We start from the raw sequence: 26656 nt of genomic DNA on the forward strand, positions 1-26656 counted from the left end.
TGAGGAGGGCACTTGTGATGAGCACCAAGTGTTATATGTAAGTGATGAATCACTGAATTCTACTTCTAAAACCAATATTCCACTGTATATTAACGAATTCAAATTTAAGTTAAAAGAAAGAAAACCCAAGATCTAGGTGCTATACCTCCAATTTGAATTCATTACCACAAGCAAGGAAAGAAAAAGGTCCATTCTAGCCTTTCTCTTTCCTTGCTTGTACTATCTTTGGCAGTGACCATGAGAAACTGGCTTTAATGATCTTTAATGACCTATAATATATATACTTAGTTGTCCAGCTTTAGTATATATATAAAGCGGTCTCAGAATTGCTAACCCGTACCCTTGAGAGAAACAAATTTATTAACTCTAGTACAGAATTTGTGTACAGTTATTTTTGCTTTTAGTCTTACAGTATCAGGTCAAAATATATTTTTCCTAAGTAAGTTAGATTTCCTCTCCACACCCTTCAGTGTTGTTTGGTTATTCATTTGTAATACAGTGAGCTGCATTCATCATAGTCTGCATTCCATTTTGTGTTTCCTCTGCTACCTAGTGACTATATTTTGTTCTAACCTATAATAATATTCACTCTTTGTGCTGTAATGTTCCACATGTAATGTAATGTTTTGAAAAATACAGAGATATTTGTATCCATCAACACAGTCATGCTATTGGGTAGTTCCAAAATTTCCAAATTCCCTTGTGCTGTGCCTTTGTAGTAATCTTATTTCCACCTCTTACCCCTAGTAACTCCTGATTTGTTGTCCTTCCCTACAGTCATGTCTTTTCCAGAATGTCATACAATGGAATCATACATGTGGCTTTTTGTCTTTTTCACTTAGCAAATTGAGTTTGATTAAAATTGAGGTATAATTTACATGCAATGCAATGTACAAATCTTAAGTGTACAGTTCAATGCATGTTGACAAATGCATATATCTGTGTAACTTATACTCCTGCCAAGACATAGAATATTTTTCTCATCCTGTAAAGTTCCTGGTTGTCCTTTCCCAGTCAATCCCAGCTACTGCCTCACCTCCCCGCCTCAAATTTAGATGCAACCACTCTTCTTCCCCCCAAACCCCCTCACAGATTAGATTCTGCCTGTTCTAGAAATCTGTATAAATAGAATCATACAGTATTTACTCTTCTGTGTCCGGCTTGTTTTGCTTGGTATAATTCTCAGTTAAGTTTAATTCACAATAAAAAATGAGATACATATATAGTGTTTCCTATATACCAGGCAGTCTCTCAAGTGCTTACATATTTTAACTAATTGGATCCTCAGTACAAGTTTACAAAGCACTCTCATTGTTTCCATCTTACAAATGAAAAAAACTTGGGCACAAAATGTTTGTTACTTGTCTGAGGTAACCAGGCAATTAAGTGGTAAGGTCTAGACTTGACCTCAAATGGTCTCTCTCCAGAGTCCATACTCTTAATCTCTATGCAATAGAACAGAACACTGCCTTTGTACCAGGCATGGCTTGTGGCACAGGATCTACGGTGGTGAATCAAATGCACAGTCCTTGCTTTCATGGTGTTTATAATTTAGTGAGGGTTGGGATGGGGAATAAGTATTAGTCAAATAAAGAAGTATATATAGAAAGTCAGATGATAAGTGCTACTGAGATAAAGAACTCCTAATAAAGATAGAAATGTGGGAATTGGTGACTTGCTCATTATATATGGAGTGGGAATGAAACCTTTCAGTCAGGAGACATTTTGGCAGAAACCTAAGTGAGCTGAAAGAGTGAGCTACGTAGCTACGTTGGGAATATTAGTCTAGGCAGTACAGAGACCCTGATATTGAACTGTGCTGGGGTGATGGGGCTACAGCAAGACAAGTGTGACTAGAGTATAGGAAGTAAACCGGACTGGTGGAAGGGGGGGGGGTCAGATCTACAGTGGATCCTGATTGTTTGGGGCCTTGTAGGAAATGGTAAAGACCATTCATTATACTCTTAGTACCTTGGTGTATCACTATACCAGAACAATTGCAGGCAGGATGCAGGGAAACCAAAAGGTAATAGTGCATATTCAGTGACTGGAAGAAGAACAAGGAAGAAGAGGAAAGAGGAGGGAGTGATTATTGAAGTTTTGGAGCATAGTGGGAAGAGGGGAGAAGGCTGCACTACATGGGCTGAGAAGAGGCCCAGGATAGCACCCAGATCCCAGTTCTCTTGTGGGGAAATGGTGTGGTATGTACTCATTCTCCTCCATCCCTCTGATCTCCTACCTGGGCTCTCCACTGACCAACCCAAACAGAAGCCCAAAGGCAAATGAGCCCAAGGATATAGCCCATTAACCTCTCTAGGCACAGAGAGGGAAGAGTAGGGTACCAATGGTTTCCATTCCGTGTTTCTTATACACAGTGCTCCTCTACAGTGTGATTCCTTATGCACGCCTCAAAGGGTGTGTGTCTTCTGAAGAGGTTCCATTTTGTGATATTCCTAGGGCTTTCCCTTAGTGTGAATTGTCATACTATTGTGATAATTGTGACTCACTGGAGATATCATGACAGGCTTCCCTTTAGCCAATGCATTCCTCCTGTTGCTCCCCAGTAGGTAATTTTTTTCTGTGAGAGTTTTACCACATAGGCTGCACTTGATAGGGCTTCTCTCCACAGTTAGTTAACATGTGGGCTATTGAATATTATTCCATGTTGATTAGATTAGAAGGAGGGCCTGCTGAAGGCCTTCCCTCACTGAGTCATGGCCAGGCTCCAAAATGGTCCCCAGTAGTTTCTGTCTCCTTTTATGCATACCTTGTGTAGTTCCCTCCCACATCGAGTCAGGATTGGTCCAGGTGACCAACACAATATAGATGAAGAGACAATATATCCTTCTGAGACTAGGTCATAAAAGACATTGTGGCTTCTGCATTGGCTCTTTTGGATCACTTTATTTGGAGAGAACCTGCTGCCATATTGTAAAGACACTCATCACTGTGGAGAGGCCTACATGGCGAGGGACTGCAGGTCCCATGCCAACAACTGGCACTAGTTTGTCAGGCATGTGAATAATCAACCTTCAAAGTGGACCCTTCATTCCTAAAGACTTCAGATGATGGTAGTTCTAGTTGGCATATTGATTGCAACCTCATGAGGGAGCGAGAATTAGAATTACGTAGCTAATTCATTTCTGAACTCCTGACCTACATAAATTGTGAGATAATAAAGGTTTGTTGCTTTAAAGGACTACGTTTTGGGGTTAATTTGTTATGCAAAGATAATTTCTGCATCCAGTATGAATTGCCAAGATGTCTGAGGTTGAGAAATCAATGGATTCTTTCCCATAGTCACTGCATTCCTATCTACCTATTATGAATTCTCTTGTGCACAGAAAGGTAAGAGTTAGTGGTGAAAGATTTTCCGCAATGACTACATTTGTAGGGTTTCTCTCCAGTGTGAGTTCTCACATGTTTCTTAACAGACGAGAGATTGTTAAATGCTTTCCCACAGTCACTACATTCATAAGGTTTCTCTCCATTATGTATTCTCTTGTGCACAGTAAGAGAAAAGCTACTGCTGAAGGACTTTCCACACTGATCACACTCATAGGGTTTTTCTCCAGTATGAGTTCTCACGTGCTGTGTCAGATGTGAGCTCTTCCTAAAGGCTTTCCCACAGTCATGGCACTCATAGGGTTTCTCCCCCGTATGAATTCTGTGATGCACAGTAAGGGAGGACCTTGTGCTGAAGGCCTTCCCACACTGCTTACATTCATAATGATTCTCCCCGGTATGAACTCCCTTGTGCCTTTTGAGGATACACCTAGTGCGGAAGACGTGGAAACACTGATTACATTCGTAGGGTTTTTCTCCAGTGTGAATTCTCACGTGCAGCCTCAGGGATGAGGGATCATTGAAGGCTTTGCCACAGTCCGTGCATTCATAGGGCTTCTCCCCATTGTGTATCCTCTTGTGAATGGTCAGGTAGGATCTACTGCTGAAGGACTTGCCACACTGATTACAGTCATAGGGTTTTTCTCCAGTATGAATTCTCTTGTGCTGAGTGAGGTTAGATTTTGTGCTGAAGACTTTAAAGCACTGATTACATTCATTGACTTTCACTGCAAGATGATTTCTTTCCTGTTAAGAGACAAATGATAACTATAATTTGTATTATTTTATTTTTAAAAGTTTTATTTATTTTGAGACAGAGAGAGAGAACAAATGGGGGAGGGGCAGAGAGGGAGAGAGAGGATCCCAAGCAGGCTCTGTGCTGTCAGCAGAGCCCGATGCAGGGCTCAAACTCATAAACTGTGAGATCATGACCTGAGCTGAAGTCAAAAGTCAGATGCTTAACCAACTGAGCCACCCAGGCACCCCTATAATTTGTAATTTTTTTGTTTATTTATTTTGAGAGAGAGAGAGAGAGAGAGAGAGAGAATGAGAATGTTCTTGTGGGGGAGGGGCAGAGAGGGGGAGAGGGAGAAAGAATCCCAAGCACGCTCCATGTTGTCAGTGCTGAGCCCAATGTGGGGCTCAATCCCACGAACTGTGAGATCATGACCTGAGCCGAAATCCAGAGTCTGATGCTTAACTGCCTGAGCCACCCAGGTGCCCCTAATTTGTAATATTTTATTTTATTTTATTTTATTTTATTTTATTTTATTTTTTTATTACTTTTAATGTTTATTTATTTTTGAGAGACAGAGTGTGAGTGAGAGAGCGGCAGAGAGAAAGAGAGGGAGACAGAGGATCTGAAGAGGGCTCTGTGCTGTCATCAGTGAGCTCAATGCGGGGCTTGATCTCACAAACCACGAGATCATGACCTGAGCTGAAGCTGGATGCTCAACCAACTGAGCCACCTAGGCGCCCACAATTTGTAATGTTTTTTTAATGTTTATTTATTTTTTGAGAGGCAGAGAGAGAGAGAGAGAGAGTGTGTGTGTGAGCAGGGGAGGGGCAGAGAGAGAGGGAGTCACTGAAACCTAAGCAGGCTCCAGGCTCTGAGCTGTCAGCACAGAGCCTGACGTGGGGCTCGAACTCACAAACTGCAAGATCATGACCTGAGCTGAAGTCGGACGCTTAACCGACTGAGCCACCCAGACACCCCTGTAATATTTTAAATATTCAAGACTGTTGTAGGAATTCTCTCTTCCAGCAATTCAGTCATATATAACATTATTATAATTGGTGTTTTTGCTACTTTGAGTATTTGTATAGGGTTCCTGCTAGTTTGAATGATTAGAAGCTAAAAAACATGGCTGTGGTGCCATAGGCCTTATCATATTCAGAGAGCATTTTTCTGATAGGCTTAATACCAGCTTATGTTTGAAACCTCAATATCTGAGTCACATTTACGGAAACAGAGAGATGCTCAGGGAAGAAATAATTGTGGAGATAACTTATATTTTTCTCCAAATTCACAATAGTTTCATGGTATTTCTCCAGAGGCACTGAGAATGACTCTCTTGGGAACTTTGTAGTTTTTCTAATTTATGGCATTTTCCTACTGTGGAAAATCGGCAATCTTACCATTTAAAAAAAAGTTATTTATGTATTTTGAGAGAGAGAGTACAAGCAGGGGAGGACCATAGAGAGAAGGAGAGAGAGAAAACCCCAAGCAGGCTCCACACTGACAGAGCAGAGCCCATTGTGGGGCTCAAACTCACGAACCATGAGATCATGACCTGAGCTGAAATCAAGTGTTGGATGCTTAGCCAACTGAGCCACCCAGGCACCCCAGCAGTCTTACCATTTTTACACCTTTGTGTTGCTCTTGTCTGAAAACATGCTGCTTAGAAGTTAACCCTTTGGCTCTAAGTAGAGTCTCCAAATCTGAAACAAATTGAAAAGAAATTTCAGTCTGTGGAGAAAATAATAGATAAAATGCACATATTAGTGAAGGCAGACCCTAAGGGATTAGGGTTTTTCAGAAGGTTTGCAATGAAAGAGTTACAGGTATAAACATTGTAGGTATTAAAAAAAAAAAAGACTCTAGGAAGGTTGAGACTGATGCTGACAGAGGAAGGAATTGTCAGGAATGTAAAGTGGGAAGGGACTGAACAAGGATCTCACGTGACACTTACATGTAATAAGGAAAATAGACGTGCTTTTGTTCTTCCTCTGAGGCTAAGGTGTGACGTGATGAAAAGAGAATTAAAGAGGAAGCAAAGAAGGTGCACAAGGAGGCTTATCCCAAAGGCTTTGGATCTTGTCAGAAAAAAAAGGGGCGGGTGATTTTCCAAAGCTCCCTGATTGGCATTTCTTAACGTAATACTCCAAATTCCCAAGCCACAGGCCAGAGATGATCCTCATGAGGACTCATAATCCAGCTGGTGCTCACCTGGAAAGCTGCCTGGGAGAATTCCAGTCTCCTCTGTCACCACTTTACCTTTTTGCTCCAATCTGGAGACCACACCAGGCTTACCAACTTGATTTCCTACACATAAAGGAAAGACACAGTATGAAGGGGGACTCTCCAGGGGAAAATGAGCCCCACCATGGAACTGAAGCCCATACTTCTGAGGATAAGCAGGTGCAGCTTTAGGAACACTGGGGTAATGATCCCTAAATTCTAATAAATAGAGTAACTCCTCTTTCATAGTGAAAAAACAAATTAAGCATCCTCAGTCAATATCCAGGGTGTCTGGGGGAATAATGAGTCCCAGAGGCTAATGCCCAAGCTGAAATACAGATTTTAAGAGCCCCAAAGCTTTCATGCACAGAGAATATAAAGTTAGGGCCGGGAATATATCTTTAGTTCATAGGGAAGGCATTAGACTGTAAGCTCCGCAACGGTAGGGACCACTCTATCTGGTTCACCACTGTATGCCTAACTCTTAGCATAGACCTAGGAACATGAAGGTGCTTAAGGAAGACTTCTGCGAGGTGATGCCAGCAAAAATGGTGGGGTAGGGAACTCCACAAAAAGTAGCAAATAAAGGGGTAAAAACTGTTCGAATTAACTTTGATGGAACTCTGGAAAGTTATCAAAAGCTTCCAGCAATGAGGAGAATGCTTAATTAAGACAACACAGCTGAATCTGTAAGAGAGCCCTGTGGCCTCTGAGCTGACCATCGCCCCATCTGCTTCCCCCCTCAGCAGCCACCTTAAAGACAATAAGCTGTGCTCCTAGTACTAGTGGAAGGAAGACCAGGACAAATGTTATTTTGAGAGAACTTTGGTTGTCTATTTGGACCTTCCTGGTGGCTCCCAGAAGGACTGGCTCAGAGGGCTTGCTTTTATTTTGACTAACTCCAAACTCTCCCGGAGTTAAAGTGCTATGGGGGTGGAGGGCTGGGGCATGTGCTGAATACATTTAAATGTATTAGCTACTGCTGCCTGGGGCAAAGGAAAATTGCTGAATAAGACTAACCAGAAAGTCTCAGAGGAAAAGTAGGGAACAAGATACTTTGGGGGAAAGGGGCTTTGAAATGCTCCCATGTAGTCCTAGGAATGTGGAAGGCCATGTGCATACCCAGGGTTGGGTGTATGCTCAGAAAACATCTGAAAAGGTAGTAAACCTTCACCTTTGACTGGCCTTCAGGTTTTGTACAAGCAGGAAGTGAAGGCTAAGGCCAGGTTGTAACCTGATTGGTTTTTAAAGGCATGCTCCTACATACACAGAGACCGTGTGCAAAGACTGGGAGTTTGGGGTTCCAGGAATTTAAGGAAATCTCTGATAAAACACTAACTGATCATTAGCCTAACAAAATAGAGATTGCAGTGGCCACACATGGCAAATACAGACATAACAAAATTCGTTCAGAAAATGTCACCAAACAACACCAACTACAACAAGTGACAACAACAAACCATGGGGATGCGGGAATCTCTGATTTACAGAATTGCCAGGACATTCCAAATGTAGAGTTTTCAACAATTTATGAGGCATGCAAAGAAACAAAAAAGCATGGTCCATTATAGGGAAAGGAAATTAATAGAAACTGTCCCTGAGGAAGAGACTCACTGGACAAAGATTTCAACTGTTTTAAGCATGCACAAAGAGCTAAAAGAAACTGTGAGAACGGGTTCTCAAGAAATAGTGAAAGAAATTGTAAAAAGGAACCAAACAGAAATTATGGAGTTGAAAAGTACAATAAATTGAAACGAAATATTCACTACTGAAATTTATTGGCGGACTTGATCTGGTGGGAAAAAGAATCAGTGAACTTGAAGATAGATCAATTGAGATCGCCCAATTTGAAGCCCACAGAGGAAAAAAGAAAACAAAAATAGAGCAGAGCATAAGAAACCTGTGGGACAACATCCAACTTTCCAACATATGCATAATGGAGTTCTTGAAGGAGAGGACACAGAGAGAGGCAGAAACATTGTTTTAAAAAGCAAATGGCCAAAATATTCCCTGAACTGCAGAAAGTCATGAATCTACACACTGAAGAAACTTAACATCAAAGAGGATCAATTCAAAGAGACCAAACTGAGACACATTATAATCAAACTGTTGAAAGCTCAAGACTAAGAGAGTAGCCTGAAAGTAGCAAGAGAATTTTTGGTTTTTCACATACATGGGATCATCTTTGATAAGATGAACAGCTGATTTCTTGTCAGAAATTGTAGAGGCCGTAAAGCAATAGGATGACATATTCCAAGTGCTGAAAGAAAAAACCTGTCATCATTAATTCTATACACAGCAAAACTATCCTTCAAGAATATGAAAAGACAATACACAGAAGGGGTGAAGATATTTGCAAACCAGGTATTTGATAAGGGTCTAGCATCCAGAATATATAAGGAACTCTTAGAAGTCCACAATAAAAAGGCAAACGACCCCACCCTCCACTCTCCAGGATGGGCAAAGGACATGTATACAAATTTTTTCCAAAAAAGATATACAAATGGCTAACAAGCACATAAAAAGATGACCTGTGTCATTATTCTTTAGGGAAATGCAAATGAAAACCAAGCATTCCCACATTACTTGTGCACCAGTACCATGGAGAAAATGTGGGAAGCTCCTCAAAAAGTTAATCATAGAATGACCATATGACCCAGAAATTCCATTTCTAGGTATACATACAAGAGAACTGAAAACAAGTGTTCAAGCAAAAATGTACATGGATGTTCATAGCACAGCACTCTTCACAATAGCCAAAAGGTGGCCGCAACACAAATGTCCATCGACTGATGAGTGGGGACACAAACAGTGTCCACACACACAACGGAATGATGTTCAGCCAGAAAAAGGAATAACGTTCTGATACAAGCTACCACATGGCTGAACCCTGAAAACATTCTGCTAAGCCAAAGAAGCCAGATCCAAAAGGCTATGGATTGTAGGATTCCATTTACATGCAATATCCAGAAGAGGTAAAACCATAGAGACAGAAAGTAGATCAGCGGTAGCCAGCGGCCGGAGTAGGTGGGAAAGGGGAGTGGCCACTTAATGATGACAGGGTTTATTTTGGTGCAATAAATGTTCTGGAGTTAGAGATGGTTGCACAACACTGTGGCATTACCAAAAATCACTGAATTGCACACTAAAAACGTTTTCTGTTCTGTGAGTGTTACATAGATCCAAAAAAAAAGACCTGTTATGGGACTCATAAGTAAACGCAGGGATGAGGTCAGGCTTACCGAGCGAGGCCAGGTTCCTGCAGTTCTCCTGCATCACGTCTCTGTACAGTGTTCTCTGAGAAGGGTCCAGCAGGGCCCACTCCTCCTGGGTGAACTCCACGGCCACATCCTCGAAGGTCACCGAGTGCTGAACCGTCACAAACATCACGGCTTAGGCAAGGACCATCCCCACCAAGTGGCCAGGAAAAGGGCAGAGGACGATGGGACCGGGGGCCCGGAACCCAAAGCGCAAGATGTGTGGGCGGGGTTCTGAGCTCTGCTCTCAACCGCTTCTGGGCTCAGCCTGCGGTGCTCCTCCCTGTCTGCTTATGCCCGCTCCCACGGTGAACGTGCCCCTAACACAGAGGTGATTCTCTTATTCCAGTGAGACTGCGGAGTCCTGCAAGCTGATCTCCCTCCATCTGCAGGGCTGAGTATAGGCCGGGGACATGGCGGAGATCAGAGAAACACCTGGTAAATGGGTGAGCGATTCCCCCACAGCTGTCACCAAGTACTTGAGTTTAGGACACAGTCAGGTCTTCCTCAGTCTCCCCTAAAAACCTCTCTGCAGAACGTGATGGAGACGGTGACCCTGGAGGAACCTCGGCAACGTAGAAAACGTTGACCAACACGACATTGCCTGCGGGGGCCCCTGACCCTCCATCAGATGCCCGGAGACCCGGGGCCCTCTGGACACCTGGTTTGGCCAAGAGGCTCCGGGTCACTGGAGGAGAACAAATTCAGCTTCTGGTCAAAGGAACAATGACTTGGAAAAAAGAGTAGTGACTCACCGGTAACCAGCCGGTCAGGAAGCCCTTAGCCAACCCTTCCTCCTCCGTGCGTCCGTTCCGAGGAGAGGCTGAGTACAGGGAAGGCTGAGCTGGAGAAGAAGAAAGGAGTCAGGAGAGCCCAGCACGGCTCTGTATGCCAGCACTCGCCAGTCTGGGGGCTTCCCCACCCACCTGCACGTGACCACACCCCGACACGCACACGCACGGCCACACCCATGACCACCCCACACAGTGTGGGTGGACACACACACACACACACACAGCTTTCACAGGACACGTGTCAGAGTGGCCCGGTCTCACCCAGGACCCAGGGCCAGGAAATAGGGCCAAGGGTCTTACTGACCTGGAGGAAGAGATTATTAGTCCCATTTCACAGATGAAGAAACTGAAGTTCAAGGGACACCACTGTTATTTTTCCAAGTTTACAGAAAGAATCAGAGATACGGTTCAGAGGCTCTCCCATACTCACCACACAGGTGACATCTCCACAGACACTCGAACCACCAAAATCCCAAATCCCAAGAACCACATCGGGGACCGGTGACCCCCGGGCATCTGGCTCCGCTCCGGCCTCACCGCTCGGCCCCTCCTTTCCCGCTCCGTGGTGCAGGGGCCTTTACCGCCTGGACTCTGAGGGCCCCCCGACTTACCACAAGTGGGGGGCAGAACCACGGCCGCCATCCTGTGACTCAGACAGGAATTTCCCCGGACAACGGGCAGCGGAAGAACCCGGACGCTCCTCCTCTGGTCGGCACAGCGCGCTCAGGCCGGGCCCTGGTGGAAAAGGGACAACAGGAAGCCTTCACAGCCTCTCTCCCACCGCGGGCTTCCGCGGACCAACCCATCTTAGCCTGCCCGTTGTGCCCTCCTTCAACATGCAGGTGGGGTCCCCAGTATTGGGTCTTTACTTAGCAGGTGATGAACCAGGGCTGGCGAAGCCAGAGCTCGTCCTCTTGGGTCCTAACGGTTCGACCGGGACACGCCTCCGCAGCCCCACCTAAATCCCCAGCTTCCCTGAGTCTCAGGGCACATTCTTCCCATGCAGGTGGCTGTCACAAACACATTCCCAGGTCCAACCCTTTAGTTACTGGAGATGATGACGGCTGATACTAGTCTGCCTCCCCCAGCCCCACCGCCCTCAGATGACGGGTGACGTCAGGGTGCGTGAGGACGACCCTCGGTGTTACGAGTTCGTCCCCTTCCACCTTGGGCGCCACCCTCGACCCTGTCATCACCTGACACTATTCTGCCACCTAAAACAATAGCTGAGAAAGGTCTCTCTGAATCCAGCCTCCCAAACGTTGTCCTTGTTCATGTTTTCTTTCCCTACATGTGTTTTTGTTTGTTTGTTTGTTTTTTTAGAGAGAGAGAAAGAGGGCAAGTGTGAGTTGGGGGCGGGGGTGCAGAGGGAGACAGAGAATCTCAAGCAGCATCCACACCCAGCCCAATGCGGGGCTGGAACCCACAAACCACGAGATTGTGACCTGAGCTGAAACCAAGACTCAGGTGCTTAACTGACTAAGCCAGCCAGTCACCCCTAGAAAGTTCCTTTTTATAAAAAGGGAAAGGCCAGGAAAGATACATATCCACCCCCACATCGGGCTCTATGGTGACAGCTCAGAGCCTGAAGCCTGTTTCAGATTCTGTGTCTCCCTCTCTCTGCCCCTCTCCTGCTCATGTGTGCTCTCTCTCAAAAATCAATAAACGTTAAAAAAAAAAAATTTTAAACTCCCCAAACAATTGCAATCCTCAAAACTGAAAACAAATAATGAAACAAACCTAACTGCATATCAAGTTGGAAGCATGACCATACAGAATCTGGAAAACCATGAGTCAAGCCTTCACATGACTTTAAAACAAAGTATATCGTCAATTCTGCCTGTTTCCTACTACTGATGGACATTTGAGTTGCTTCGCATCTTTTGCTGTTGGAAGTAATGCTCCCATGAGTAACCGCACGTGTACGTATTGTTTTGCATTTTGGGAGGTTTACATTCAGAGTGTATTTCCAGAGACATGGACAGCAATGCTTTCGAGTGCCAGTTTTTACATACCGTGAAGGAGAATACCATTAAGTAGATAAATCAATGTTGTTAGGAGTCAATATTTTTTGTATAACACATAAAAGATCAATATAAAATCAAAGAAGTTAAGGGAAAAAAAAAACCACTGCAAAATTAAATTAAATTAGAAATATCATGTTAAACTCATGATTTAAAAAACATGTATGTCTTGGGCACTGGCTGGCTCAGTTGGTGGAGTGTGCCACTCTTGATCTCCAGGTTGTAAGTTCGAGCTCCATGTTTGGTGTAGAGATTACTTAAAAATAAAATCTTAAAAACAAACAAACAAACAAACAAACAAACCCCAATACACATATATTTCCTAGTTATATCCAGAGAAAGGTCCTAGAAGTAATGCTACTCCAGGGGCACTTAGCACATCCAGTGTCTAGATCTCGGTTTTTATTTACTTTTAATTTTTTAAAGTTTATTTATTTATTTAAAATTTTTTTTAACGTTTATTTATTTTTGAGACAGAGAGAGACAGAGCATGAACGGGGGAGGGTCAGAGAGAGGGAGACACGGAATCTGAAACAGGCTCCAGGCTCTGAGCTGTCAGCACAGAGCCCGACGCGGGGCTCGAACCCACGGACCATGAGATCATGACCTGAGCCGAAGTCGGACGCTTCACCGACCAAGCCACCCAGGCGCCCCAAAGTTTATTTATTTTTGACAGAGAGACAGAGCATGAGTGGGGGAAGGGCAGAGAGAGACACACACAGAATCGGAAACAGGCTCCAGGCTCTGAGCTGTCAGCACAGAGCCCGACGCGGGCCTCAAACTCGCGAACCGTTAGATCATGACCTGAGCTGAAGTCAGACGTTTAAACTGACTGAGCCGCCTAGGTGCCCCTAGATCTTGGTTTTTAATATGATTCACCATGATAAGGAGCAAAGTATGCAGTAATAATGGAAAATCTCCAGTTTATGTTAAGGGGGAAAAAAAGTAAGATAAAGAAAAACGCATATAGTACTACAATGTTTTGTGGAGGCAAAGTGGAAACAAGAATATATTTGCTTGTATTTACTTAATTAAAACCTGGAAGGATAAGAATGCATGATAAACCGTGACAAGTAATTACCAGGGCGCCTGGGGAGCTCAGTTGGTTGAGCAGCCCACTCTTGATTTTAGCTCAGGTCATGATCCCAGGGTTTTGGAACCAAGCCCCACATCAGGCTCCGCTCTGAGTGTCGAGCCTGCTTGGGATTTTTCTCCCTCTCTCCCTCCCTCTCTCTCTTACTCTAAAAAAACAAAACAAAACAAAAAAACAAAACAACAACAACAACAACAACTAAACTAAAAAAAAGTAATTACCTGTAAGTCGTTCAGGGAAGAATAGGATTTTAGAACACGTGAGGACAAGATTTTATAATATATACTTTTTCATGTCGTCTTGGTTTTGCAAAGATGCAAAGAAAATGCAAAGAAAAATTTTAACGAGAATTTTAAACATTTGAGTATTTTATAAGAAAATTGAGTAATTTAGGGGCGCCTGGGTGGCTCAGTCGGTTGAGCTTCCGACTTCGGCTCAGGTCATGATCTCACAGGTTGTGAGTTCGAGCCCCGCATCAGGCTCTGTGCTGACAGCTCAGAGCCTGGAGCCTGCTCCACATTCTGTGTCTCCCCGTCTCTCTGCCCCTCCCCTGCTCATGCTCTGTCTCTCTCTGTCTCTCAATAATAAATAAACGTTAAAAAAATTTTTTTTATTAAAAAAAAAAGAAAATCGAGTAATTTATTTTTTAACCTTCACTCTTAGAGACTCCTGGTGTTTACAGCTTGAGCACAGGAAGGGTCCTGCCCAGTGGAGGCTGCCCAGACCTATTATTACCAGTTCCACAGGGTACTCACCTGATCACACAGAAATCCACGGATCCCTGAGGGCAGGTGAACCTTGAGGCTGGTTTCAATACAAACTTGAAATGGAGAGATGCTTTTCTTGCCTGGGGGGAAAAAAAAAGGCACAAAGATTGCTTTTGAGCCATTTTTATAGGAAGTAATAGTTGTTGGATACAAAGGCCGCCCATTCACAATTCATTTTTTTTTTCTTTTTTTAACTGATTTAAGATGTAACTTTTTTAAACTGATTTAAGATGGGTCCCGAGGGTCCCAGCCTGTTGGCCGGGACTGAATGTGCCCGATTCCCATCCAGCATCTGCTCCCGAATGGGAGGAAGCAGCCTTGCTCAACTCATTCCGCAGGATTAAGCTTCTGGGGCTCGTCACTTAGGGATCCCTCGGATGAGTGACTCAGCTGGCTCTGAAACAATTTCCACAGTGGATTCGGGACTTCAGGGATTTTAAGGTCCTAGATGGAGCAGGGCTGGGGCCGGTTAAGTTTCCGTAGTGGGGGGCGGTCCCGTGCATTGGAGGGCGGTGAGCAGCATCCCCGGCCCGTATCCTCTAGATGCCGTACGTGACAATCACACAGTCCCCAGATGTGGCCGGAAGTCCGGGGGAGCAGGTGGTAGAGTGGCCCGCAGGGGAGGTGACAGGACCGTGCTTTCGGAGTAGGGGACGGCGGTGTCCGGAGCTAGAGGCTGACCTGAGGAACAGCCTGAGGCCCCAGGGAAGGACTGGGGCTCGCGTGAGGGACAGAGGGATGTCGGCGTGACCCGGGGCTGCCCGAGGCCCAGCCCCTCCCTCCTGGATCGGACCCAAGATCCCCGCGGCGCATCGAGTCCCGCTCCTCACGCGGGTTCCGGCGCGCACCGGCCGGGAAGACCGGACTCGCAGCCCTGGTGCCAGACCCGCGGCTGCTCCCCGGCCGCACTTCCGCTTCCGGCCTCGGGATAGCGGCGGGAGACCCGGGCGTTCGGGGTCTCCGGGCGGTGGGCTGTGGCGGCGAGGAGGGAACGGGGCCGGGATGGGCGGAGGCGGGGAGCGAGGAGCGAGGTAATGGGGAGGGCTGCGGCGGGGGCGGGGTAAGGGGGAGTGGTTAAGGGGTGAGAGGGGGTGGGGTGGGGCAAGGGGGCGGGGCGAAGGGATTCGCTGCGGTGGGGGCGTGGTTAGGGGCGTGGTTAGGGTGGGCTGTGGCAGGGAGGGGGTTGGGGGCGGGGTGAAGGGGTGGGCTGAGGCGGGGACGGGGTAGGAGGTGTGGTTAAGAGGTGGGGGGCGGGGTAAGGGGTGGGCTGTGGTAGGGAGGGGTTGTGGGTGGGGTTGGGGCGTGGTTAAGGGGTGGCCTGCGGCGGAGGCGGGGTTGGGGCGGGTTGAAGGCGAGGACTTCGGCGGGGATGGGGTAGGAGGCGTGGTTAAGGGGTGGGCGGGGGCGGGGTTCGGTGAAGGGGTGGGCGGCGGGGGCGGGGTTGGGGGCGGGGTGAAGGGGGGACTTCGGCGGAGACGGGGTAGGAGGCAGGGTTAAGGGGTAGGCGGCGGGGGGCGGGGTAGGCTGTGGCAGGGAGGGGTTTGGGGGCGGGGTTAAGGGGTGGGCGGTTCCGGGGTTGGGGCGGGTTGAAGGGGAGGGCTTGGGCGGGGACGGGGTAGGAGGCGTGGTTAAGGGGGGAGGTGGCGGGGTTGGGGCGGGTTGAAGGGGAAGGCTTCGGCGGGGATGGGGTAGGAGGCGTGGTTAAGGGGGGAGGTGGCGGGGTTGGGGCGGGTTGAAGGGGAAGGCTTCGGCGGGGATGGGGTAGGAGGCGTGGTTAAGGGGGGAGGTGGCGGGGTTGGGGCGGGTTGAAGGGGAAGGCTTCGGCGGGGATGGGGTAGGAGGCGTGGTTAAGGGGTGGGCGGGTTCGGGGAAGGGGTGAAGGGGTGGGCTGCGGCGGGGGCGGGAGGGGCCGGGCCTCAGGCAGAGGTGCTTTAGTTTGCTTAGTTGACAAGGAAAGATGACTTTTTTGACAAATCAAAGTCCGTGAGAGGACTATGGAAAAAGTGATATACCGAAGCATTCTCTAACTTTTGTTATTGGAGAAAAAAAATCCAATGAAAATAACCAATTGAGGGAGGAATACAGTGGGTGCAGAGACAATCCTTGTATCTTAGTATGTGGTAAAGTTAGCATTTCAAATGAGCTGGAAAATGATGACTTAATAATGATTTGAGGGGAATATAGTACACATTTAAAAATTAACTGGGGGCGCCTGGGTGGCTCAGTCGTTTGAGCCTCCGACTTAGGCTCAGGTCACGATCTCCCGGTTAGTGGGTTTGAGCCCCACGTGGGGCTCTGTGCTGACAGCTCAGAGCCCAGAGGCTGCTTCAGATTCTCTCTGTTCTGCTCTCTCTCTGCCCCACCCCTGCTTGTGGTCTGTCTCTCTCTGTCTTTCAAAAATGAGTAAACATAAAAAATTCTTCTCAAATAAAAAGTAAAAATTAACTGAAGTATTCAGGAAAAAGTTCCAACTATATTCGAAAGGTAAAATTAAAAACTCTAAAAGTCAGAAGAAAACATGGAGGGATTTGTGTATAACCTAGGTATTTTACCTAAATATGAATCTTTATAGTAACTGTCACTTGGTGAAAAAAAAAAAAAACAGAGAAGGTACAATGGAAGATGACCTGAATATTTCTAAATTATGAAATGAATTTTTCACGCTAAAGGGGTGGCAGAAGACATAGAGAATGTGCTTACTGTATATGTAATAGTGGAAGAAATAGCTAGATTCAACAGCAAAAACTTTGAGGATAGCCGTTAATCCAAAGTAGGACTCCTGTTTGTGAGCTTTGATGGCTGAGGGAGGTATACATAGGGACTCTTAAAAACAGAGGAGAGAACTCCTTGATAAATAGATTAAAGAGATAAAGATAATAGTTTTGTAACTTCTGAATGAAAAACCAGAGTGGTTTATTGTTTAAAGACCTAAAAATACGTTGTGGAGACTTATGAGATAAAACCTAAGAAAGCCTGTTTCTCCTAGGACCTATTTTATTCCTTAAACCTTTTGAAGAGTGCTTGGTGGATCTTAGGAGAATGATGTAGCACTTTGGGGCAAAGATGCCACCTACTAATCTAGGACTTGAAACCAAGATGGAGACCATGACCTTGCCCTTGGTGTAGTAGACAGGGAGGAGGGTGGCCCAGACACTGCAGAACACTTCTCTCTTCTAGTCTTCACGTCCAACCCCGACACACACACACACACACACACACACACACACACACACCAGCACTACAGCACTACCACCACAAATATACCTTCAGCAAAAGCATCATCAACACCAATGCCTACAACAAGGGTGCATGGATTACTCAGATGGACAACACATATCCTGCAGTTTAGGAGAATAAAAGAAGACGACAGGCTTCCTAACAACTGCCTTTTAGGATCAGTATTTTATCTGTAGGTTTGAACTACATATTAGACTTTTTTTCTGTTAGAGGAGAGAATAAGCTAGACTCCAGAAAAACAAGACTCCACTTGTACCCATAGTTTTAAAGCTGCTATTTGGGGCGCCTGGGTGGCTCAGTCGGTTAAGCGTCCGACTTCAGCTCAGGTCACCATCTCACGGTCCATGAGTTCGAGCCCCGCGTCGGGCTCTGGGCTGATGGCTCAGAGCCTGGAGCCTGCTTCCGATTCTGTGTCTCCCTCTCTCTCTGCCCCTCCCCCGTTCATGCTCTGTCTCTCTCTGTCTCAAAAATAAAATAAACGTTAAAAAAAATTAAAAAAAAAATAAAGCTGCTATTTGACAGAAGTCAGGACATGCGTGGTCCTTTCTTTATCTCTCCCTCATGTTTTATCAGAAATGTCAAGGTTTATGATCTAGTTATAGAAAGCGATACACAATTTTCCTCATCACAAAGATTATGTGATCATTCTACTAGAAAAACAGATAAACAAGGAAAGAAAAAAAAAGAAAACGAAGTCAACTATAAGTCAGTTCATCTCTGAGAGATATTCACTATTGACATCATGGTGCATCTTCTAGCCAATTTTCCTGTTATGTGTATAAGCAGACATTATCTCACATTGATATTGCATAACAACTAAACTTAGTTTTTGCTCACAGACTCTGAACTTTCCCCCATATTCATAAATATGTAATTTTTCAAAGTTTGTTTGAGATAGAGAGAGAGAGAGGGAGGGAGGGAGAATCCTAAGCAGGATCCATACTGTCAGCTCGGACAGAGCTTGATCAGGGGCTGGAATCCACAGAACTATGAGATCATGACCCGAACTGAAACCAGGAATTGGATGCTTAACTGACTCAGCCACCCATGCACCCATAAATATGTAATTTCTAATGTCTGGAATCCTTTGAGTTTATCATGGTTACTTTAACCAGCATCCTATCAATAGTTGGGGTTTTGAAAAATTTTCAGTATTATACATAGGTTGTAATGAACATCAGTGTGCTTCCATTTCTGCTCATTTGTTGGATTATTTTCTTTGGACAAGCCCCTAGGAGAGGAATTCCTTGATAGAGGGTATGCTTAGTTTAAGACTTCTGATAAATATATTTCTAAAATTGTCTTCCAAAATTACTGTTTAAATCTAGATTCCCATCAGGAATGAAAATTAGTGAACCTGTCCCCATACTTTCTTCACAAAGGGGTATTATCACTATTTTTAATATTTGCAAATGGTTGAAGGTATTTCTTCAAGGATAAGTGTATTTTAATATATTCACAGGTGAGTTATATTTCCTCTCTGTCCATTCTTTGGGAGACTTTAACTCATCCTTGTTAATTTGTAAGCGTCCAAAAAACACATCAAGTCTATTAATCCTTGCATTTCATGTTTACCAGAAGATTTTTAGCCAAGATGTCATTTGCCTATTAATTTTGTCATGGGACTTTCTGGCAAAGGAAGTCTTTAGATTTTATGGAATCAAATTTTGCTTATATTTGCCTCAATGGCTTATGGATTTCATGTCAAATTTAGATCTTATAAAACCCACGACTATCTAAAGAATCACTTTTGGAATACCTGGGTGGCTCAGTTGGTTGGGCATCCAACTTTGGCTCAGGTCATGATTTCATCGCGAGTTCGAGTCCCGCATCGGGCTCTGTGCTGACAGCTCAGAGCCTGGAGCCTGTTTCGGGTTCTGTGTCTCCCTCTCTGTCCGCCCCTTCCCTGTTCGCGCTCTCTCTCAAAAATAAACATTAAAATAATAATAATAATAATAATAATAATAAAGAAACACTTTTTTCCTCTAGAAAATTGTGAATACATTTCTTAGATTTGAGTTTTTAATTTATCTGGAGTAGAGATGTAATTTCAACAGTTTAGTATTCTATGACAGGAAAGTGCCATTATATAAATTATGCTAGGGAAATGATCTACACAAAAGAAGATGAACCCAGAGGGTAATTGGAATCATAAGCAAATATCACAAAATATGTGTCAGATTACAGGTAACTTGTGAGCTGAATTAAATGAGAAACAAAGTGGTTCAGTGACAACAAAATAGCAAAGAAAAAATACTCAAGAAAGTATGAAGAAATTGAGAAAAACCCATGATAATCCAACCATTCAAAGTTAAGTCATTTGAGACCATTTTTGCAGTGTGCATTTATTATATTTCTAAATGCACACATATTTTCAAGTATTCATTTTTTCAATGAAAATTCATATTTTCAATATATTTTGTAGTGGATATCCACAATCACAGGATTAAGTTAGAAATTTAGGGAACTGCTGACAAAAATAGGATAGCAAATCTCCAGACCTGGAGGGTAACTAGGGGCCACCTGGAGTCATTAACTCATCAGATGAAGAAATGAGTCTTCAGAGATGAACGGTTTCAACTAATTAAGGTTACTGTGTGTTCCTTTTTCTTTCCTTCTTTCTTTTAAAAAAAATTTTAATGTTTATTTATTTTTGAGAGAGAGAGAGAGAGAGACAGATCGTGAGCAGGGGAGGGGCAGAGAGAGAGGGAGACACAGAGTCCCAAGCAGGCTCCAGGCTCCGAGCTGTCAGCACAGAGCCCAACGTGGGGCAGGAACCCAAACCACAAGCCGTGAGATGGTGACCTGAGCCGAATTCGGACACTCAACCGACTGAGCCACCCAGGCGCCCTTCCTTTTTCTTTCTCATGCTGAATTGGTGTATTGCTTCATATTTTTTGCAAAACAATACAAATCTATAGTATTTGTTTATAATAGCAATCTTTCTAGGTAAGCAAGGTGAGTGGTCAAATATTAGCTTGCTTATTTTATAAATCATTAAACTTAAACATAAATATTAATTTATGTTTAATAAATTAATTATTAAACATAATTATTGAACATAATTATTAAACATAATTAATTATGTTTAAATATTGATTAATTTAGAAGTTTGAGAAGATCTACTTCTGTAAGACATTTTGTTAAATTTTCCTGAAGGGAGAGGAAGCAGTCCGCTCTCCAGAAGGGCAGCGTTTATGTGAAAACAATTTTGGGCAAAATTATAGTGCAAGGGGAAATCAGCCCACTACTCCGAAGGGCAAAGTGCAGTGCTCTTACCATTCCAAAAAGGGAGGTTAAATTTCACTGGGGACAGACTAGGACACACTTCTGAAAGAGGTATTACAATGTGGTTTAATCACTTCATGCAAATATTAATGATATAACTTAAATTATTTGATATAAAAAGTATACAATGAAATCTGAAATAGTTCGTCGCTGTGCTCACATGGTCAAATGTTTCATAAAATTTGCAAAAGTAGGGGCGCCTGGGTGGCTCAGTCGGTTGAGCATCTGACTTCGGCTCAGGTCATGATCTCACAGCTCTTGAGTTCGAGCCCCGTGTCCGTCTCTGTGCTGACAGCTCGGAGCCTGGAGCCTGCTTCCGATTCTGTGTCTCCCTCTTTCTCTGCCCCCAACCCACTCACATTCTGCCTCTGTCTCTCTCAAAATAAATAAACATTAAAAAAAATTGCAAAAGTAAAATGTTAAAGGGGCACCTGGGTAGTTAGTTCAGTCGGTTAAGCATCTGGCTTCGGCTCAGGTCATGATCTCTCAGTTTGTGAGTTCGAGCCTTGCGTCAGGCTCTGTGCTGACAGCTCGGAGCCTGGAGCCTGCTTCCGATTCTTTGACTCCCTCTCTTTCTGCCCCTCCCCTGCTCATGCTCTGTCTCTATCTCTCTCTCTTTCAAAAATAAATAAGCATTAAAAATTTTTTTTTAAAAAGTAAAATGTTAGACCCTTCTTTCCCCCAGCTTTGTTACAGTATAACTGATAAAAATTGTATGTATTTAACTTGATGATTTGATATACATATACATTGTGATTAATCACCACAGTCAAGCTAATTTACATATTCATCACCTCACCTGCTTCCCATCTTCTTGTGTGTGTGTGTGTGTGTGTGTGTGTGTGTGTTAAGAACACTAAAGATCTACCTTCTTAGCAAACTCCAATAGGCAATTCAGCATCGTTAACTATAGTCACAGTGCTGAACTTTAGGTCTCCAGATCTGTTCATCTTGCATAACTGAAACTTGTACCCCTTGATCAACATCTCCCCCTTTGCCCTTCCTCCCACCTCCTGAAAACCACCATCATATGCTGCTTCTGTGAATTTGAATACTTTTCAGATTCCATGTGTAAGTGAGATTGTGCAGCATTTGTCTTTCTGCATTTGGTTTATTTCACTTAGATAATGTCCTTCAGATTCATCCACATTGTCTCAAATGGCAGGATTTCCTTCTTTTTTTTAAGGCTGAATAATATTCCATTTAAATATATCACACTTTCTTTATCCATTTGTCCATTGACAGAAGTTTTGGTTGTTTCCATACCTTGGCTGTTGTAAACAATGTTAAAACGAACACAGGTATATAGATATCTCTTAGAGATCTTGATTTTATTTTCTTTGGACATATACCTAGAAATGAGATTGCTAGAAATAGACATTATACCTAGAATAGACACATACCTAGAAATAGACATTATGGTGGTTCAATTTTTAATTTGGGGAGGAAATTCCACACAGTTTTTCTTTGTGGCTGCACCAATGTGCATTCCCACCAACAGTGCACAAGGGTTCACTTCCCTCCACATCCTTGCCAACACTTGTTACCCCTTATCTTTTTGATGATAGCCATTCTATCAGGTGTGGGTCTCCAGCCCCTTGTGAAGCACCTTTTACACTCTTGAAAGGCACAAAAAACAGGTATCAAAGCGAACCTAGAATCACACCTTCGGACCTCTGTATCATAATGTTACAATAAGATCTTTAAACTTAAACTTCCAAATTTTGAGAACTATAGATTCTTTTGCAGTTGTAAGAAATCATACAGAGAGATCTCGCAGAGCCTTTCCCTGGTTTCCCCCAATGGCAACATCTTGCAAAACTGTAGTACAAATACCACAGCTAGAAAATTGGCATGGGCATTGTCAAGATACAGAAGAGGTTTTTTTTTTTTAATTTTTTAAAATGTTTTTATTTACTTTTGAGACACAGAGAGACAGACCATGCGCAGGGGAGGAGCAGAAAGAGAGGGAGACACAGAATCCAAAGCAGGCTCCAGGCTCTGAGCTGTCAGCACAGAGCCCGATGTGGGGCTCCAACTCACAGACTGTGAGATCATAACCTGAGCCGAAGTCAGACGCCCGACCAACTGAACCACCCAGGCCCCCCTTGATACAGAAGAGTTTAATCACCACAGAGATCCCTTCTTTTTCCCTTTTGTAGACACGCCCACCTCCCCTCTCTGGCCATTTTTGTCCTTTACCCCTGGAAACCACTAACTCGCTTTCCTTCTGCATAATTTTACCATTTAAACAGTGTTATACAAATAGAACCACACAGTATGTAACCTTTTGGAATTGGCTTTTTTTTCACCCCCCACTAAACATAATATTCTGGAGATTGATCTAGGTCATTGCATGCATCAACAGTTTGTTTCTTTCTGTGGTTGAGTGGTGTTCAATGGTATGCACCATGTTACTCTATTTAACCATTCACCCCCTGAAGTATATTGTTTTGTTTCTTGGCTATTAAGAATAAAGATTTTCAATAAACACTTGTGTACATATTTTTGTGTGAACGTACATCTGAATTTCTTTGGGATACATGGAGATTAAATTTTTGTTGTTGTTGAAATAATTATAGACTCCAGCAGTTATGGAAAGAGTAGAGAGTTCCATGTACTCATCACTCAGTAAGTCTCATTGTCCCTCTGTTTCAGGGTCAAGCAGAGGGGACAGAATGAATGCCAGATGGGTGACAGGTCACCAGCCCGTGTAACTTCTGGCATTAAAGGGTAACACTTCACATGCCTGTCGTCTTCCACTATTTTTAATATTTGTAAACGGTTGGGGAATGCATTTCTCCAAGGCTGAATAAGGCAATCACGTGCTTTTGGCAACTTTCTACATCCTGAATTCAATGCCAACTTTTTCTTCTTTTTTAACTTTCTTACTCTTTGACATTTTGTAGGTAATCTGTCTTATCTCTGTGGTTGCTGTGGGGAAGAAAAAAAACACTCTGCAAATTTACCACCATATACCTGTGGGTGGATTGATTTTTATTCTACTTAGCACTCCCTGGGCGTCTTAAAACTGAAACAAACAAATGACGGCTCCAGTTTTGGAAATGTCACTCCTGTAATTTTTTTTTTTTTTTTGAATTTGGATATTCTTTCACTCATTCTCTTGTTTCCTTCTGGAACTTCCTTGAGTGGTGCCAACCACTCCGTATCTTATTTTCTTCTCTTTCTTCACTCTTCTGTGTTCATGGTACATGTCTTACTATTTTCCAGCTTGCCATTTCTCCAATCACTGTGTTCTGTTTAGGTCCTAGTATTCTGTGTATTTAATTTATGTAATGTATTTCCATTAATATATATTTGGCTTGCATATTTTTTTAAGTTTATTTATTTTGAGAGAGAGAGAGACAGCGAGAGCACTTGAGCAGGCGAAAGGCAGAGAGAAAGGAGAGAGAGAGAGAATCCCAAGCGGGATCCACACTGTCAGTGCAGAGCCCGGTGCCGGGCTTGAACTCCCAAAATGCGAGATTGTGACCCGAGCTGGAACCAAGAATCGGAGACTTAATTGACTGAGCCACCCAGGTGCCCCTGTTTTCATACATCTAATGTTACGGATCATACACGCACCTCTACGCCTGGCCCACACCTCACGAGACAGGGCTTTGCAGCCGCTTCTGAGATGCCCCCTTTGATTTTTCATTTTCTTACTCCTGCAGTTTCCTCTCTTTGTGTGCAGTTTGGCTGATCCCAGCTGCGTTTTGAGATGGTAGCCAGTGTATACAAGGATGGAGACGTGGCCGTTGGTGGGTTTTTCTCCCCTTCACACATTTCTCCCATATAGTGGGAACAGTGGGCCTAGCAGGGATGTCATTTTCCAGCAGTAAGTGCCTTTTATTTATTTTCTGCTTGATTATTATGATGGAAGGTACCTAGGTGGTTTGTAGATGGATGGACCGAGGCTCTACACATCACCTTCCTGTCCTTCCCCCTGCACCCCCACATCCCAGACCGTCCATATTTCCTCTCTTCCCGCTGACCTTGTTTCCTTCAAAGGAGGTAAGAGAGATTTTCTGTTTTTTGTTTCTTTTTTTTTCTCTTAGTTCTCCCTTTCCAGGGCCGGAGGCTTTGCGAGAGAGTGCTGCCCACCAACCAGTACGCTCTACCTCCCTGCCCCCTATCCCGCCTCAGCTTCCAACACTCAAACACTCTTTCGACTTGGGGTAAAGCTCTTGTTATGGGCTGAATCGTGCCCCCCACCCCACCAAGATATATCGCCCCAAATGCACACGAGAAGTATCTGTGGGACAGATGGATTCTTAATGGGCCCTTCCTGATGGGAAGTCAGAACTTGCCATGTATAGAGGAAGTGAAGGGTCACCACCCTGCTCTGGACACCCCCTACTCTGTCAGTCTGTGTCAGTGCCTGGGGGGGTCCCGTTCCTGCGTAGGTGAAGGAAGGTTCTGTGTAGGGGAATGTGCTGAGGAGATCCTAGGGAGGGGAGGCCTTTGGCATGACCCTGGGCCTTGGCTGGGGTTAGAGACCCGTGGGGGTGCTGGGGCAAGCGGGAGCCACTCAACCAAGTAGTTGACACGTAGTCCCTCTCCCTCCATGGCTAGGCCTGGCTGGGGGCCTGGACACCCACCAAGAGACCAGAGGAGGGGAACCCTCGTCAGTGGTGGGGCCGGGGGTAGGCGAAGGCAACGGGACAGGGCCTGTAGCTGTGAGAGGGGGTGACCTCTCCTCTGGGGTTCCTCAGCACCTAACTGCCCCTTTGGATGTCTACCTCCTCATGGGGGCCACGAAGTGAGATGATCCCGTGGGGCAGGCCTCACGGGGGTGATGAAGTTCAGGGGTGGTAAGGAATGTGTGGGAGCAGCGATGACAGTCAGATGACACTGAATCCTCGGGAGACCCAGCGAGGCAGGGGTTCGTTACACTTTCCAGCTGAGGAGAGTCTCAGGGAGGCCAGGCCACTGGCGGAAGCCCACGCGCTAGTTAGTGCTGGAGCTGGGAGAGTTCCAGAATCAGCCTGCTAGAGTTAACCTGGTACCTCTGCTGCTCCCCCCCCCCCCCCCCGGCAGATGTCCGGAGCCCCCAGTCTGGGTTCTGGGGGGAGACATGTTGGGGGGGAGACTGGACCGACTGGTCCCATCCTCCACCCTGCAGGTGACCTCCTGTTGGCCACCCCAGACCCTAGGGAGCCCAGGGGAAGAGCAGCAGGAGGCGAGAGTGTCTGCGGGCAGGGGCCCGGGTCTGGGGGTGGGGGGGGGGGCTCCTCGCTCCCAGCTGGAGGCCTCCACCAGTCCAGGGGCCTTCCTTCTTCAGCCGCTCCTGGAGCGCAGAGCCTAGAATGCCTGCACTGGGAGTGACGGGGGGAGGGCCTGGAGAGCTGGGTGCAGGATGGAATTGGGGTGGGGAGGGCCAGGACCCGTGTACCCTGGGATTGGCCAAAAGCCGCCTGGAGGGAGAAGTGTTCCTGGAGGGCAGGGGAGGGGCTTTGCGGGGAGGCTGCTAAGACTCCTAGCTTCTCCACTGGGAGCCTGGGGGGGGGGGCGGGCAGGAGGCTGAGGGTTTCGGGAAAGGGCCCACGGGGGGGGGGGGGGCACCTGAGAACAGGGCTCGTCCCCCGCCCCCTCCCCCGCGATGGCACAGGGTGTCATCCCCTCCTGAGTTCTGAGGGCTGGCGCAACTCCTCACGACCCGTCCTGGGAGTTGGGGCATCCTGCCCATGTTGGGGGTAAGGGGAGAGTGCACGGAAGCCGGGAAGCCGGGGCTCAGGGCTGCCGGACTCGGAGCTGCAGGAGGCCGTGGCTGGGCCAGACAGCCTCTCCCTCAGGCCCTGCCGCAGGGGGAGTGAAGCCAGGCCCCTCCGAGTCGGGAAGCACACCCTTGGGGAGCATTGCCTTCCAGCCTGAGGCCTCGGTCTCCCC

General features: G+C 45.4%; 1 protein-coding gene across 6 annotated transcripts in view; it reads right to left on the reverse strand.

Moving 5' to 3' along the window:
• Nucleotides 1-842: 842 nt before the first annotated feature.
• Nucleotides 843-26656, reverse strand: part of LOC102968890 (zinc finger protein 558) — a 101785-nt gene continuing 75971 nt past the window's right edge. For 2 of the 6 annotated variants that reach the window (XM_042978094.1, XM_042978093.1), the window contains exons 2-7: nt 10970-11093; nt 10320-10408; nt 9550-9676; nt 6296-6391; nt 5705-5787; nt 843-4092 (exon numbers count right to left, since the gene is read on the reverse strand). In XM_042978094.1, coding sequence (XP_042834028.1) covers nt 3316-4092; nt 5705-5787; nt 6296-6391; nt 9550-9676; nt 10320-10408; nt 10970-11000 — 1203 coding nt within the window. In that variant the 5' untranslated portion in view covers nt 11001-11093 and the 3' untranslated portion in view covers nt 843-3315. Of the gene's footprint in view, nt 4093-5704; nt 5788-6295; nt 6392-9549; nt 9677-10319; nt 10409-10969; nt 11094-11227; nt 11662-14230; nt 14323-14569; nt 15248-26656 lie in introns of those variants that run through there. The other 4 variants (XM_042978091.1, XM_042978089.1, XM_042978092.1 and 1 more) reach the window with 4 other exon arrangements.

Source organism: Panthera tigris, chromosome A2 (assembly GCF_018350195.1).
Source record: "Panthera tigris isolate Pti1 chromosome A2, P.tigris_Pti1_mat1.1, whole genome shotgun sequence".
NCBI classification, from domain to species: domain Eukaryota; kingdom Metazoa; phylum Chordata; class Mammalia; order Carnivora; family Felidae; genus Panthera; species Panthera tigris.